The sequence below is a fragment of the Phyllostomus hastatus genome, unplaced genomic scaffold (genome assembly GCF_019186645.2).
Source record: "Phyllostomus hastatus isolate PE091 unplaced genomic scaffold, TTU_PhHast_1.1 phas_contig_41, whole genome shotgun sequence".
NCBI classification, from domain to species: Eukaryota; Metazoa; Chordata; class Mammalia; order Chiroptera; family Phyllostomidae; genus Phyllostomus; species Phyllostomus hastatus.
The window spans coordinates 8,608,266-8,623,160 of NW_025333876.1; the positions used below are offsets into that span (position 1 = coordinate 8,608,266).

The window sequence follows — 14,895 nt, forward strand, 5'->3', positions numbered from 1 at the left end:
ATACAGCACCACAGCAGAGCAAAGAGGGTTGCTCCGCCCTGGTGAATACCTAACGTTCCACTCCTTACCATCCAGCAGGTACCTGGAGTCAAAAGAAATATGGCCCAAATGCAAGAACATATCAAAACTCCAGGAAAAAAACTAAGAGACGAGGAGATAGCCAACCTGTGTGATGCAGAGTTCAAAACACTGGTAATCAGGATGCTCACTGAAATGGTTAAGTATGGTCGCAAAATGAAGGAAGAAATGAAGGTTACACAAAGTGAAATAAAGCAAAACATACAGGGAACCAACAGTGAAAGGAAGGAAACCAGGACTCAAATCAACAGTTTGGAACAAAAGGAAGAAATAAACATTCAACCATAAGAAGAATGAAGAAACAAGAATGCAATAAACAAGGAATGGCTTAGGAACTTCTGGGACAACTTTAAACATTCCAACATCCAAATCATAGGGGTGCCAGAAGGAGAAGAAGAAGAGCAAGATATTGAAAACTTATTTGAACAAATAATAAAGGAAAACTTCCCCAATCTGGCAAAGGAAATAGACTTCTAGGAAGCCCAGGAAGTCCTGAGAGTCCCAAAGAAATTGGACGCAAGGATGAACACACCAAGGCACATCATAATTACATTAGCCAAGATTAAAGATAAGAAGAGAATCTTAAAAGCAGCAAGAAAAAAGGTGAGAGTTACCTACAAAGGAGTTCCCATCAGACTCCTGATGGGAATAAGCTGATTTCTCAAAAGAAATCTTACAGGAAAGAAGGGGCTAGAAAGAAGTATTCAAAGTCATGAAAGGCAAGGACCTACATCCAAGATTACGCTATCCAGCAAAGCTGTCATTTAGAAGGGCAGATAAAGTGCTTCCCAGATAAGGTCAAGTTAGAGAAGTTCATCATCATCATCAAGCCCTTATTATAGGAAATGTTAGAGAAACATAAAAGAAATGGAAATTCAAAAATTATGAACAGTAAAATGACAACAAACTCACAAGTATCAACAACTGAACCTAAAAAACAAAAGCAAAAACTAAGCAAACAACTAAAACGGGAACAGAATCACAGAAATGGAGATCACATGGAAGGTTATCAGTGGGGAGGGAGAGGGGAGAGTCGGGGAAAAGGTAAGGGGAATAAGAAGCATAAATAGTAGGTACAAAATAGACAGGGAGTGATTAAGAATCATATAGGAAATGGAGAAGCCAAAGAACATGTATGTACCACCCATGGATATGAACTAAGGGTGGGTGGGAATGCTGGAGGATTGGGGGGTACAGGGAGGAGGGGGATAAAGGGATGAAAAAAATTGGGACAACTGTAAGAGCAAAATCAATAACATATACTTAAAAAAAATTAAATCAGATTTTAAATCAAGAATTTTCTAGTAACCAGAGGGGAAGTGGGAGGGGATAATGGGGGGAAGGGTTTTCAGAAACATCTATAAAGGACACATGGACAAAACCAAGGGGGAGATGGAAGCAAGGGAGGGAGGTGGGTTTGGATGGGGTGGGAGGAAATGGTGGGGTGGGGGGAAATGCAGACAACTGTAATTGAACAACAATAAAATAATTAATTTAAAAAAAGAATTTTCTTAGACTATGGCTTTACACATTTTCCTAAAAAGAGCAATGAACTCAGGTAATTTATATACCAGAATTATTAATCTGTAACAAATAAAGTAAAATTCAACAAGTAAGACAGGTGTGCAAAGGTATTTTCAGTCTTTTAATAATCCTAGGCCTTTTTTAAATTTGTCTTCAACGTTTAATCTTACTTCAATGTTCCATGTTTTCACCAAATCTAAACCATGACGATCCTATTGAGCTCTAAAATTTCCCATTTAGTACAGCTTGTCACCTTCTGACAAGTCAAAGGCATGTAAAATGTGGCACTTGCCCTGCTCTACAGCTGGGACCAGAGACAAGCACACTCAGAAGACAGATATTAGTCACCCACTGGCTACTGACTCAGTGGATAAACCATATTTAGTCTCTGTCTCAAACAACACACCATATTACCAAAGTACATGCCTCTTAACATGAGGGGGAAATACATCTTTGGAAATATATGTGTTCTTACAATATGGAATGAGTTCTTCTTCATTTACTAACACCTTCAGTAAGGGTATCATTTGTGCTGGTGACTGACAGTAAAAAGACAATTAAATGAGTCATGCAATGCCTACAAACTGTCCTTGAGCACATATGGAGAGTCTAAAATTTTCCATTGCCTACTCTTAGTATGTACTTCACAATGCAGGCTTGTGGCCACAATGCACATTTTGCAAAAGTAATAAATAATTTCTCCATCCTCCCATATTTTTTATGCTACCTCATTAAAACAAAGCTTTATGCTACCTCATTAAAACAAAGCTTCTGAAGCTTTGTAAAAACAAAGCTTCAGAAGCAAGTGAAGCCCAGTTTTCTTCTTAACAAAACACAAATCCCATGAGCCCAGTCTTACAGATAGCACTTAATCCAAGTAACCAGAAGTCCTTTGAAATAAAGGAGAGCTGACCTCACCAGGATGTTTTCCTAAGCCTTACTTCCAAATAGTAATGCTGGCTTTACTAAAAATCCTAGTTTAGGGGAAGGCGTCTATATCCCACTACTATTTTATAATCCAGTTAGCCTTCCACAAGAGACTGAGTTAAAAAAGTTTTGTTATTTTTTTACCAAAACCAAATCAGATCCACAAAAATAGAATACCAATAAAAAGCAGTGTGACCAAACTAAAAATAGAAGTATCACTGAAGCCAACATACCAACCATACCTGCCAAACATTCTTATTACAAAATGATATTGTCATTTATGATTAGCACTGCCAAAACCCTTAAGCATTTATGGACGTCAGGTGAACCACTAGCTAAACAATATTAGCAGCATAAACAGAAATCTAAGAGCTAAGATAATACCTCTGAAACATCTCACCTCAATAATTAAACAACAGATATCACTGAGCATCTATTACTATGTGCTAGATATTATGCAAGGTGCTAACACTTCAGCAAACAAAGCATGACCTGTGGCTTTGTGAGCTCCCAAACCAGTGGGTTAACAGATACTACTCGTCAGCTAACAAATGAAAACTTAAACCTGAGAAGTGAGCCAAGTGGAAGTAAAGCATATGTAACAAACATATGAGAAGTCACAACACAAGAAAACTGACCTGGTCTAGGGTACACAACTGAAGCTCAATTAGGAAGGGACTAAGCAACGAAGAGGAGAAGGTGCCCAGGCAGAGACACTCCATGGGCAAAGGCACCAGGGTAGAAGAAAACAGGGTCTGGGGATGCAGTTCTAACTAGGAGAGTGAGCTTTGATACAGACAGAGATAAGACCACCCAGGATCTCAGAGCCTATTTTAAAATTAGGATGACGGGCAACAGGGGATTGGTCAAAAGATAGTGATAGTTTCTTTGCAAAGCAATGACCTAAAACACAGTAAAAAACTGTGTAGATTTCATTTCAGTCTTTTTTGAGAAAGTGAAATAGAGCACAATGGCTAAGGAATTAGCTCACTGGGCCAGGGTGATTTAAACAGCCACCAAATCCCAGGAGTTATATACTTTCATCTACACCCAAGCTTAAAGGGGAGGATACTTTCATAAATCACCTTATATACATATAAAACCTACATACAATAATTCTTTTAAAAAATAGTCTGCAGGCTGACCAAGTAGTTCAGTTGGCTGGAGTATCAACTCCGGCACCAAAGGGTTGTGGGTTTGATTCTTGGTCAGGGCACATACAGAGGAAACCAATCAATGACTTGATCGCTACCTCCCCCCCCCCACCTCTTTCTCTCTTGTCAATAAACATATCCTCAGGTCAAAATTTGTAAAAAGGAAAGTTTGCAGATGATATCATGTATACAGAAAAAGCTTTAAATCCAATAAAATAGTATTTGAGCTAATAAACAAGCTTAGCAAGATTACACAGTACAAGATCAACATTAAAAATTTCTTATTTCGACTTCCGGCCAAGATGGAGGCATAGGTAGACACACTGTGCCTCATCACACAACCAAAATAAGGTCAGCAACAATTTAGAGACAAGATAACAACCAGATCTGACAGAAAATTGATCTGAATGGAAATCGGACAACCAGGAAAATAGACGCATTCATCCAGACCTGTAGGAGGGGTGGAGTCGGGCAGCCAGGCGAAGGTTGCAGCGCGGAGACTGGAGAGTGTTGGGACCTGGCGCTTCCAAGCGGTTGGACCCTGAGCACACAATGGGCAGCTGGCAGACCCCAGCCGAGAGGTGGCAAACAGAAGACCCAGTGAGGCAGCAATTGTGAAGCAAGGCACTGTGCGCAACCCAGGATCACAGCACTGGGAAGCAGAGCCTTGGGGCACTGATTGAGGACACCTGTGGGGATTGAGGAGCAGAGAGGGACTCCCAGCCTGTCAAGAGAGGTTCTTGGAGGGTCCCACAGTGTGCACAAGCCCATCTACACAGGAACTGACACCAGAGGGGCCCAGTTTGCTCGAGGGAAGCAGGGGAAGGGACTGAGGTCCCATAGAGAGCAGAGCAAGCACCATTGTTCCCTCTCAGACCCCGCACCCACATACAATGTCACAACCCAGCGACTGGAGTACCCCGCCCTGACGAACAACTAAGGCTCCACCCCTCATACGTAACAGGCACAACCAGACCAAAGGAAAAAATAAAGTTAAATTAAAAAGATGGCTCAAACAGAATTAAAAGCCCCAGAGCCAGTTTTTTTTAAGCGACCAAGAGATAGCCAACCTATCAGATGCACAGTTCAAAGCGCTGGTGATCAGGATGGTCACAGAATTGGTTGATTTTGGTCACAAATTAGATGAAAAAATGCAGGCTACGATAAGAGAAATGAAGGAAAATGCACAGGGAACCAATAGTGATGGGAAGGAAACTGGGACTCCAATCAATGGTGTGGACCAGAAGGAAGAAAAAAACAACCAACCAGAAAAGAATGAAGAAATAAGATTTCAAAAAAATGAGGAGAGGCTTAAGAACCTCCAGGACAACTTTAGACATTCCAACAGGTGAATTATAGGGATACCAGAAAAGGAAGAGGAAAAGCAACCAGTGGAAAACTTATTTGAACAAATAATAAAGGAGAACTTTTACAATCTGCCAAAGGAAATAGACTTCTAGGAAGTCCAGGAAGCTCAGAGGGTCCCAAAAAAGTTGGACCCAAGAAGGAATACACCAAGGCACATCATAATTACATTAGCCAAGGTAAAAATGAAGGAGAGAATCCTAGAAGCAGCAAGAGACAAGGAGACAGTAACCTACAAAGGAGTTCCCATCAGACTGTCAGCTGATTTCTCAAAAGAGACCTTGCAAGCAAGAAGGGGATGGAAAGAAGTATTCCAAATCATGAAAAGCAAGGACCTACATCCAAGATTACTCTATCCAGCAAAGCTTTCATTTAGCATGGAAGAGCAGATAAAGTGCTTTTTAGATAAGGTCAAGTTAAAGGAGTTCATCATCACCAAGCCCTTATTTTATGCAATGTTAAAGGGACTTATCTAAGAAAAAGAAGATAAAAAACATGTATAGTAAAATGACGGTAAACCTACAATTATTAACAACCACACCTAAAACAAAAGCAAAAAGAAACTTAGTGAACAACTAGAACAGGAACAGAGCCATAGAAATGGAGATCGCATGGAGTGTTAGCAACAGGGGAGTAGAAGGAGGAGAGAAGGGGAAAAGGTACGGACAATAGGTAGCATAGATGGTAGGCAGAAAACAGACAGGGGTAGGGCAAGAATAGTATGGGAAATGTAGAAGCTAAAGAACTTATGACACATGGACATGAACTAAAGCGGGGGAATGTGGGTGGGAGGGGGTGTGTAGGGTGGAGGGGAATGAAGGGGGGAAATAGGACAACTGTAATAGCATAATTAATAAAATATATATATTTTTTTAATTTCTAAGCCATGATGGCTCTGTTGGTTGGAGCATCTCCTGATATACCGAAGTTGCAGGTTTGAGGTGTCCAGGTGAGGGCATCTACAGAAATCAATCAATGAGCGCATGGGTGAGTGGAGCAAATTGATGTTTCTCCCTCAGAAAAAAACTGTAAAAGAAATTAATCAATAAATAATAAAATAAAATAACTTAAAAACGTTTTATTTCTATACACTAGCAATGAATACTGCATTTTGCTATGCATTTTGTTCCCCATGTTTTTGTGCACATTATACACAGGATTATGCCCATTATTATACCCACAGTGCATAATTATACTCATGTATAATGTACATCTTTATTTTTCCCTCAAACATTTGGGCAAAAAAAATGTGCTATACATGGCAAAAAAAAGTCCTAAACTTCTGCCCTGAAAACAGTGTTGAAAAAAGTTAAAGATCTAAATGAATGGTAAGACTCTATGTTCATGGATCAAAAACTTAACATTGTCAACATCACAAGACTCCTGAACTGATCTATGCCTCAACACAATCACCTGTGCAGGTGGTTTTTTTTTGTTTTGTTTTTTTTTTTTTGCATAAATAGATTCTAAATTTCATATGGAAATGCAAAGAACACAGAAAAGAAAAAATAATCTTTAAAAAGAGCAAAGTTGAAGGACTCATGCTTCCTGATTTCAAAACTTACTACAAGGCTTCAGTAATCACGACAGTGTGGCACTGGCATAAATTCAGATCAATGAAACAGGATTCAGAAACAAGAAATATACTGGTGTATTTATACTCAGGTGATTTTACACAGGTTGAACCCTTACTTTATAGCATATACAAAAATTAAATGGGTGATAGAACTAATGTAAGGGCTAAAACTATAAAACTCTTAGAAAAAAATATAAGATTAAATTTTTGTGACCTTAAGGTCAAGAACAAAGTTGTAAAATTGATACAATCCAACTTAGTGTAAAGCCACAGTAATCAAGATGGTGTAGTACTGGTGAAAGAATAGACATAGATTCTGTGAAACAGAACAGAGAGCCCAGAAATAGACGCATATAAATGTAGTCAAAGGATCTTTGATAAAAAAGCAAAGGCAATATAGTGCAGAAATGACAATCTTTTCCATTTTATTTTAATCCTCACATGAGGATATGTTTATTGATTTTAGAAAGAGAGGGAATGACAAAAGGAGGGAGAGAAACATCGATATGAGAAAGAAACTTCGATTAGTTGTATTCTATACACACCCTGACCAGGGAATCAAACCCGCAACCTTTTTTTTGGTGTATGGACAATGCTCCAACCCACCCAGCCAGGGCAGAAATGACCGTCTTTTCAATAAATGGTGCTGAAACAACTGGACATCCACATGCAAAAAAAAAAAGGGTATCTAGACATAGACCTCATACCTTTCACAAATATAAACTCAAAACAGATCACGACCTAAACGTAAAATGCCAAAATTTATAATATTCCTAAAATATAGGAGAAAAACTAGGTGGCTAATGGTTTGGCAATGACTTTCAGATATAATACAAAAGGTATGATCCATGAAAAAAAGAAATGATTAGATGAAATTCATTAAAATTAAAAACTTGCTCTGTGGAAGACAAGGTCAAGAAAATGAGATGATATACTGAAGACTGGGAGAAAATATTTGCAGAATATATTTCTGACAAAAGACTTACCCAAAATATACAACGAACCCTTAAAATTCAACAATAAGAAAACAAACAGCCTGATTAAAAAAATGGGCCAAAGACCTTGACAGACACCTCACCAAAGAAGATATACAGATGCAAAAAAGCAATTAAAAAGATGGTCCTCGCCATATGTCATCAGGGAAATATAAATTCAAGTAAGACGCCACTACACACCTATTAAAATGTCCAAAATCCAGAACACTGACAGCACCAAGTACTGATGAGGAAGTAGAGCAACAGGAACTCTCATCCACTGCTGGTGGAAATATAAAATGATACAGTCACTTTAGAAATATTTGGCAATTTCCTACAAAACTAAAATACTCTTCTGTGATCCTTGGTATGTACTGACCTAAAGGAGTCGAAAACTTATGTTCACACAAAAACTACACATGGATGTTTCATCATAACTGCCAAAACTTGAATGCAATCAGGATGTCCTTCCATAGTTAAATGGATAACTATTATCCAGACAATGGAATATTATTCAATGATTTAAAAAAAAAAAAAAAAAGGAGCTATCAAGTCTTGAAGAGACATGGAGAAACTTTAAAAGCATGAAAGTGGAAAAAAAACAATTTGAAAGACTACATATCATCTGATTCTAACTAGGAAAAGATAAAACTATGGAAACAGATTAAAGGTCAGTAGTTGCCATGTGTTTGGGGGCAGGAAAAACTTAGCAGACACTTCCTTAACCAAGTCATCAATGTGGATACTCCCACAATGAGACAAGGTAACACAATGTGCCTCCTGACATAAAGTACTGTGAAGGAGACAATGTCATTACTGTGATATGGTCTTACAAAAAAAAGTGAGCAACCTGAGTCTAATCACAGGGAAACATCACACAGATCCAAATTAAGGGACTTTTTAAAATCCTCACCCAGGGACATACTTATTGACTTTAGAGAGAAGGGAAACGAGGGAGAAAGAGAAGAAGAGAAACACCAATCAGTTGCTTCTTTTGTGCATACTGATCTGGGGCCAAACCCGCAACCTACGTATGTGCCCTGACCAGGGTTCGAACTATGCCCCAACCAACTGAGCCACACTGGCCAGGGCGAGGGACATTCTTAAAGAATTGACTTACATTCTTCAAATATGTCAAATTCATGAAAGACAAAACTGAGGAATTGTTCCAGATCAAAGATGACTTAGGACAACTAAATACAATGTAATGAATATAGCTAAAAAGGTTATTACTGAGACAACTGACAACTTGAATAAGAACTGTAAATCCAATAATATTATATCAACATTTAACTTCTTGATTTTGAAAACTGTACTATAGTTTTTCAAGACATTCTATAAGAACCACAGATTTCAAAATTCTTAATCACAGGAAAACCCACAGGGAAGTATTCAGAGGTAAGGGGGTATAATACCTGTAACAGTTCTCAAATGGTTCAGGAAGAAGAATGTGTTTAAATATATACATAAAAGTATATGAGTACAAACGTGTGTGTGGGAGGGGAAGAAAAATAAATGGGACGAAATGTGAATATCAGTAAATCTTGGTAAAGAGCATATGACAATTCTTTGAACTACTTTTATAGTATTTCTGTATGTTTAAAATTACATCAAAATAAAAAGATACAAAAAAAGAAAGCCGATTACAAAAAAATATAAATTACAGATAAGGATTGATATTGATAATTTAATACAGCTTCATTTATCATGATACCGTTCTAAATGATCACATATATTTGATTAAAAAATATTCATTATTTTATAAGGCCTACCTACTATTAATCTGTCTATCCTAAAAGAAAAGTATTTTTTAAGCCATCAACATAATACAGGGTGGAGCAAAAGTGAGTTTACAGTGGTTTGTATGGAATATAATAATTAATAAATAGTAACACAAAAGTAAACTGTCTTACACAGTTTAAAAGATAAATTGAAAACCTACTTTTGCTTCACCCTGTATACATTAAGTTAAATTTGATCATTAGACCCTCTACAAGGTACAAAGCTAAATAGTTATTCGATTCTCCCCCCACTGATTGAATAAATCTCCAAGTAACTGCTAAAATTAGAAATTATACCAGATGGAGCCGGAATTTTTGAAACTAATTTTCTTAATTTACCCTGAAAATGTGACTTAGTTTAATTCCACTGCCACGTTCCTTCTCCTACACTTAAAGGAGCTAATTAACCCACTTAGGGAAGGACTCAGTCGCTCACCTGTGGCTCAACAATCTAGCAAACGGCTGCTATGCGATACCACGGTCATGTCAGAACTCACTGCAAGCCAGGAAGTGGAATATCCCAAGTCAAGATGCAGAGCTACTTACTTCTCTTCACACAAGGAGTTACTTCCTTTTTAGTTAACACTGTTCCTGTGGTTATAATTTTTAGATGACAGGTTTTCCAAAGCTTTATCTAAACACTTTGTAAAAATATCTTACCTTTAGAAAAACTGTATTCAAACTCCAGAACACTGTTTTCACTTACAAAATAGTCACACTTCAGTCAACTACCTTTTGCCCTTAAGCACAGAGTTTAAAATTGGCTACACTAAGCCCTGGCTGGTGTAGCTCAGTGTATTGAGAGCCGGCTGCAAACCAAAGCATCCCAGGTTCGATTCCCAGTCAGGGCACATGCCTGGGTTGCAGGCCACGGCCCCCAGCAACCCCACATTGATGTTTCTCTCTCTCTCTCTCTCTCTTTCTCCCTCCCTTCCCTCTCTAAAAATAAATCTTTAAAAATTTTTTTAAAAATAAAATAAAATTGGCTACAATGTGTGCGTTGTGACTTTTGTGGATTTTCCCTACATATATAATTAATATTTTGATAGCTCCACATGGCCTGTTACTTTATAAACCGGTCTCAAAGTTTTTCAACATCTTTTTACTAATAAACACTGAAGCAAAGATTATACAACATCCAAAAGGGAAATTTTTTTAAAGTGCACATAAGAATTCTTATGTGCTTCTTAACAACCAAAATAAGTAAGTAATGAAGCTATAAAAATTGATTGCTAGGAGAAAGGTGATTAGAGACAAAGGATAAATGGAAAAAGTGATAACCCTCCTGTAAGTTCTGCCCACAGAGCAGCAGTTCACTGTAACTGCCTTTGGGACAGGGCTGTTAAAGACATCTAGAACAGATGAAGTTAAACTTACTGTAATTTCCTATACCAAAGGGAATGTGTCAGATCAAGAAAAAAGAGCATATGCAGGTAGCTAGCATATGCATGAACTTCTTTATTTAAGGAGATTATTAGGAGCTCAACAAATAGTGGCTAACTCCTGAGTGTTAGAAATGTATTGTTTCATTTAATCCACTTGACAATCCACATCTCCATTTTACATTTGGAAAAACTGAGACTCAGAGAAGTTAAGTAATTTGCCTTTGATCAGCTGAAACTGAACCTAGATGCACACAGCACAGCCTTCAATCTCTATCAATGGGCAAAAGTGTTCTGGAAGAGCAAACTGTAAACTTTAAACTAAGGAGGTACTTTCCAAAATACAAACTTCCCCACTTCAGTAACTGATAAAAAAGCAGATATTTTTATTTGTAACCTAACCCACTTAAATTGCTTTTGTACTACTTATAAATAATTTGCTAGAGATAAAATTTTTTAAATTTTTATATTGGAAAAGATCTTCGAAGAATAAACATTACTACCTTATTACCTACACTTGTATAATATTGTCACCATAAAGATCAAGTTAGAGAACACCAAACTACCCTTAAGGAAAGTCATTCAAAAAATCCAAGGGGCAGCAGGGTGGGTGAAGGTGGAAGAGGGTACAGAGGGATAAATGATAATGAAAAAAATACAATAAAAAATGTAAAAAAAAAATTCCATGTCATTACATTGTACAAGCAGAAAACAACTCAGTTGCCTGATGGAAATATACTTCCTATCTTTCTCTTTTTTCTGCCTAAGAGTTATTGCTCTTCCTTTAGGGAGCAAGAGTCCCAACATCCAGCCAAGTTTTCCATTTAATCCCCTAAGTAGTCCACTGCACTGTGTATTATAAATTAAAGAATTGCACTTCTAAAAACACTTGTTTTCTGCCCTGGCTGGTGTGGTTCAGTGGACTGAGTGCCAGCCTGAGAATCAAAGTGTGGCCAATTCGATTCCCAGTCAGGGCACAGGCCTGGGTTGCAGGCCAGGTCTCCAGTGCAGGGGGTTGTTGGAGGCAACCACACATTGATATTTCTCTCCCTCTCTTTCTCCCTCCCTTCCCCTCTCTCTAAAATAAATAAATAAATAAAATCTTTAAAAAATAAAAAATAAAATAAAAACACTTGTTTTCTTTCAACATGTTTTACAAACCACAGAGACAGGTACTTTCAGATATAATTGGCATCTATTATAGGATAATATCCGTCGTTAAAGGATATGATTTGGAGGAAGAAAGTTCCAGCTCAAGACCTGATTGGCAAGCGCAAGGTAGCGCTGAAATACTGAGGACATCTGAGCACTGAGGTTTTCCCGCCTGCTGAACTCCTGCAGAACTTCCACCGTCAACATGAAGATCTGACGAAGGTCTTCTTCCTGCAGTGAATAAGTCACAAGTATTTTTATGTCAAAGACTTATTCAAAATGCATTCTCTTTTAGAACCATAAAAGAAAAAAAAACACAAAGCAAAAACCTTAATATTTTCAATGGAAAACACTATTTCTTTAGGAACATTTTCCATTTTCAGGCCTGCTCATAATTTTCACCCCAGTGAACTTTCAAATGACATCAGTTTGAACACATTTACTGTGACATGAGGGCTATTCTGTGGAGAGGAGAATCTGACAACTAGACAGAGCTGGAGGGGTCAGTTGATCTAGTGCAGGCCCCTCGGATTTAAGCCAGTGCCTTCATATAACATACTTCAGAGCCAAACAATACACACAAGACAAAGAGCCCACACCATCTGCAATAACATTTTAAATACACAGCCCTTGTGGGCATTCTGCCAGGCCTATTTTTAAGGCCAGCAAAATCCCACCAATTGAAGCACTGTTATCTAAACACTGTACGAACAAAATAAACTAAGAATCTTTATAGTACTATTTCCTATTTGTTCTGTCTTTAGACTATCATTAAACAAGTATCTTTAAATTGTCATTTATGTTCACCAAACCTATCACTTTATTATATCCTATAAAATCACAACACAAACCTTCAGGAGTAGGCTGTCACTCAACCAGATGAAATAAATGTCCACACTGCACTGGGAACAGACTGTATAAAAAGTGAACAATCTGATCATTAAAACATAAGAACAAATATACCAATACCTGAAAAACTCTTTTGCAGTTACCATGGAATTCCATACTCAGTCCGATGTTGCTAGTTTTACTTGAACTTGAGAATTCACTCAATAGGGCAGTCAGAATAGAACAGGCCAGAGTTTGCTATAATTATTGGATAAGAAATAATTAAGAGGCATTATTTTTCTAATGCTTTGTTCAAACATAATGAAACATTTTCTATGTTTAGATCTTCCGGTCAGAAATTCAGATGGAGAGAATAATGATCAGCTCTGCTTTCCTAATGGCCTAGTAATTGTTAGCAGTTCCTTCTTAATTCCAGTTACCCAAATCCATCTAAGACTTGAACTCAGGTCATACTCCTAACTCCATCATAGAGTGCAAGTGATATTTTAGTACAATCAATGTTTAATTCATTGTGTCATTTAATTCACACAACAATCCACACCCCATTTTACCTTTGAAAGAAGTGAGATTCAGAGACATAAAGAGTGAAGGATAGCTGAGATTGAGCCCAGGTCTGTCTATGCTCATTTGAGGGTAAAATGTACTTCCAAACAGATGAAAAATAAAAAGTTTATAGTCTCCAAAACATTAACCAGGTAGTACTCGAAAGTTCTTCAAATTGAAAATGAAGATTTCTCTTCTCAATGGCTCTATCCAGCAGGCACCTAATATCAATTCATTGTTTCTATTCACAAGACTATTTAGAGTCAAGGTGCTATGGATGAAGAGGATACAAATTATTTGGGCACATTTCCAGGAGTTAAAAAGAAATATGCTCACTACCTCTGAACAACCAAAGATTAAAGTCAAGATGATACTATTTATGCAAGCTTACACAACAGCTGAACAGTCATCCCACCCACCAACTGCCACATCTTTGTTCAGAAATGCTTCTGATGTCAGTACCTTAACCATAGAGATGCTTATCTTGGCAAATCTTAGCAAACATACATAAAACCAAATTCCCAAAGATTGCCATCAGTTGGTAATAGTAGAAGCTGAATGACAGTTACATGAGTGACCAATAAAATATACTATTTTGTATATTTTTGCATGTCTGAAATTTTCCTCTAGAACTACAAAAATTAAATTCTTATTTGCTTCAATCTCAACTTTGTAATTTTACCTCAAAATGTACATTTAATATAAAAATGTCCTCTCTTCCACAAATGGTCAAGAGAAGCATACAATTCAAGTTTAACTGCCTTTGCACGGCCCCAGGCACATGGAGGAAAAAACTGGTCTAAGGAACCAGGCACTGAGGAGCCTCTTATGAAGAAAACAGTTCATCACATTTCATTTTATAGTTTAAAGGGATCTTAGAAACTCATCAAGTACAATCCCTTCATTTTTTTAGTTAACAAAAATGTAATTAAAAATGAGTTTCTTTTAAAATGGTATATTAATGATTATAATGCCACCAATCAAAGCTTCACAGATACACTGAAATAACAATGGGATCAACTATGGACGTAGTTTTTAAATACAGCTGGGCTTTAGTGAGGAGAACAGGCATTAAATTCAAATTAATAAAATTCAAAGGGAAAAGTTAACTCATAAGGATCTAACAATGTATTACAACCTCCTGTTATTCTGAAAATAAGTTTTAGTATCCTACATTTTTCTGTCATTTAGCTTTAGCTTTTCTCCTGTCCTTTCTAAATATCTCACTGAATAGAATATTATAAACCCAGAGTATTCATTCTCACAAATAATTATCTATAATAGTTTTGCACAAATAATTTACAACTTGCCACAAAGTTTTTTGGTTACCAAATTATATTCACCACAAAGTGGCATGTTTGTTTTTTTAACTATGCTCACATTCAGATTTTCAGTAACACAACTCTACTGGCTGAAACCTGTACTGCCCTGACCAGATAGCTCAGTTGGTTAGAGCCTTGTCCCCATTAGTCAAAGTTGTGAGTTCAGTTCTGGTCAGGGCACATATAAGAAGCTACCAATGAATGCATAAGTGGAACAACAAATCGACGTTTGACTCTCTCACTCAAGTCAAGAAATTTGAAAAACAAA

General features: G+C 37.2%; 1 protein-coding gene across 4 annotated transcripts in view; it reads right to left on the bottom strand.

Moving 5' to 3' along the window:
* XPO4 (exportin 4) overlaps positions 1–14,895 on the bottom strand; it is a 117,405-nt gene that overhangs the window by 65,509 nt on the left and 37,001 nt on the right. For all 4 annotated transcript variants that reach the window (XM_045844761.1, XM_045844760.1, XM_045844762.1 and 1 more), the window contains 2 exons: positions 12,883–12,999; positions 11,991–12,144 (listed from right to left, as the gene is read on the bottom strand). In XM_045844761.1, coding sequence (XP_045700717.1) covers positions 11,991–12,144; positions 12,883–12,999 — 271 coding nt within the window. The remainder of the gene's footprint in view (positions 1–11,990; positions 12,145–12,882; positions 13,000–14,895) is intronic.